Below are 1,942 nucleotides of genomic sequence, written 5' to 3' on the forward strand. Positions count from 1 at the left end.
AAAAAAAAAGTAGACCAGGTTTGCTGGTCCGATAGAGCCTGGTGGAACCACTGAGACTATGGCCCCTAGCTGCCCTTCAGGTCTGGAATTGCACCCACACCTGTGGCTTCCAGCCAAACAAAAGACAGGGCATATGGGTTGAACATGTACCTGAGATAGATACATCTCTTGGAGAGAACAATCATGGGAGAAAGAAGGGCTGTTTATGCACAGGGAGACAGTTAGGGGGCAGGAGTGCATGGAGGAATGGACACAGGGAAGAGGTAACTATCAGGAGGAAGTGGGAGGGAAGCTGTTGCATTAGGGTAAACTGTCAATGTCATGAGACAAGTGTGTGAACTGCTGTATGGAAAGTGAATTTGCTCTGCAAACTTTCATCCAAAACACAATTTGAAGAAAAAAAAAAGAAATTTTGGGGAAATTTTTGCTTATTTTCTTCATTTTCTCTGTACTCACACATATCCCATGTAGCAACAACAATATATGAAATTTTATATTTTAAACACTTTATATCACATTTTTACATATTTCTATATAATCCTCATGATTATAGTTTTAAGCAGTTACATAAATGTCCATAGAGATGAAAACCCTCTGTTCTCCTGCTGTTACCAGGGGGATTACCAAGTTTTAAAGTAGGTGATTTTTCAATACTGGGATGCCACCAAGTGGAAAAACTGTGTAATGCTGTTGGAGTGAACAGACCATTTCCTACTATAATTGTACCAGATCATGACCCTCATCCATTTCTTAAAGCAACTTAACTCTCAAATCTGAAACTAGGGAAATCAATTAAGAAAAAGAGCTTCTTGAAATTGGGGTTTTTAAACAAACTAAAGCCACAGGTGTAAATTGATAGAGAGGCCAACAGCTCAACACTCCTCCCAATTATCTCTTTTGACAATTCTTAACCTTCTCCATCTTGCTCATTTAAAGCTGCCTTCTTCCACAGACTAAAAGGAATAGTTTTTTTTAAAAAAAAAAAAAGAGAGAGAGAGTGCCATTCAAATAACCCTTAAAGAAACGTCACAAGTCTAGAAAGAAGGAATCAATGAGAGAGGAGTAACTTTGTTTGCTGAGACAGAAACTCTTTGGCTTTACCATGGTGAATTTTAGAGCCTGTCTTCTTTTTGCTGAGACATTCTATTTGCTTGTTTTAACTTTAATTATATTTCTCAATGAGAAATAAATTCACGTGCTAAAAACTGAAAAGGTACAAAAGAGTAAACAATGAAATGTCTCCTTCAACTGCTTCCCTTCACTGCCTATCCCCATCTCCAGAGGCAAGCATTAATCATTTCTCATGAAACTTTCCAAATATCTTTATGTACACACAAACAGGTACATATATACATTCTCCCTATATACATCCTCCCCTACCCCCTCTTTTTGTTACACAAATGATAAACCACTATAAACAAGGATTTTTTTTTTCACTAAGTAATATATTTTGGAGATCATACCATATCTGTACCTAAAGAGTTCCTCAATCATTTTTAAGACATATTGTATTCCATTGTATGGATGTACCATAGGATACTTAGCAATTCCTTATTAAGATGGACAGTTAGTTTGTTTCCAATCTTGTGCTATTTCTCTTATCTTCTTACCTGAAACTCTCTGGACAAATTTGATTGCTTCTTCAACTGGGTCTGAGTTTACAACTTCATCAAGAATACCCAGCTTGAGTGCTTCACGTGCCACAATGTGTCTTCCTAAAACAAACAAAATGGAATAAATCAAAGAACTTTGTGAGATTAGAGCCAAAACATTACTCTCTCCAGTAGGGAAAGTTATCTGCCGTGGATATAAATACCTATTACTAAGTAAAACAAGGGAGCTCTGGTAGCATAGTGGCTAAGTCACTTGCCTGCTAACCAGAAGGCTGGCGGTTCAAACCCACCAGCCACTCCTCGGAAGGAAGGTTGGGCAATCCTACTTC

The 1,942-nt window shown here is 37.8% G+C and overlaps 1 protein-coding gene across 1 annotated transcript in view; it reads right to left on the reverse strand.

Annotated features, from left to right (window-relative positions):
* The window catches only part of EHHADH (enoyl-CoA hydratase and 3-hydroxyacyl CoA dehydrogenase), a 94,752-nt gene that overhangs the window by 52,445 nt on the left and 40,365 nt on the right, over positions 1–1,942 (reverse strand). Inside the window, exon 5 of the mRNA XM_007935959.2 lies at positions 1,611–1,715. Coding sequence (XP_007934150.1) covers positions 1,611–1,715 — 105 coding nt within the window. The remainder of the gene's footprint in view (positions 1–1,610; positions 1,716–1,942) is intronic.

This window comes from Orycteropus afer, unplaced genomic scaffold (assembly GCF_000298275.1).
Source record: "Orycteropus afer afer isolate SDZICR_OR568_19922 unplaced genomic scaffold, OryAfe1.0 scaffold00032, whole genome shotgun sequence".
NCBI lineage: Eukaryota > Metazoa > Chordata > Mammalia > Tubulidentata > Orycteropodidae > Orycteropus > Orycteropus afer.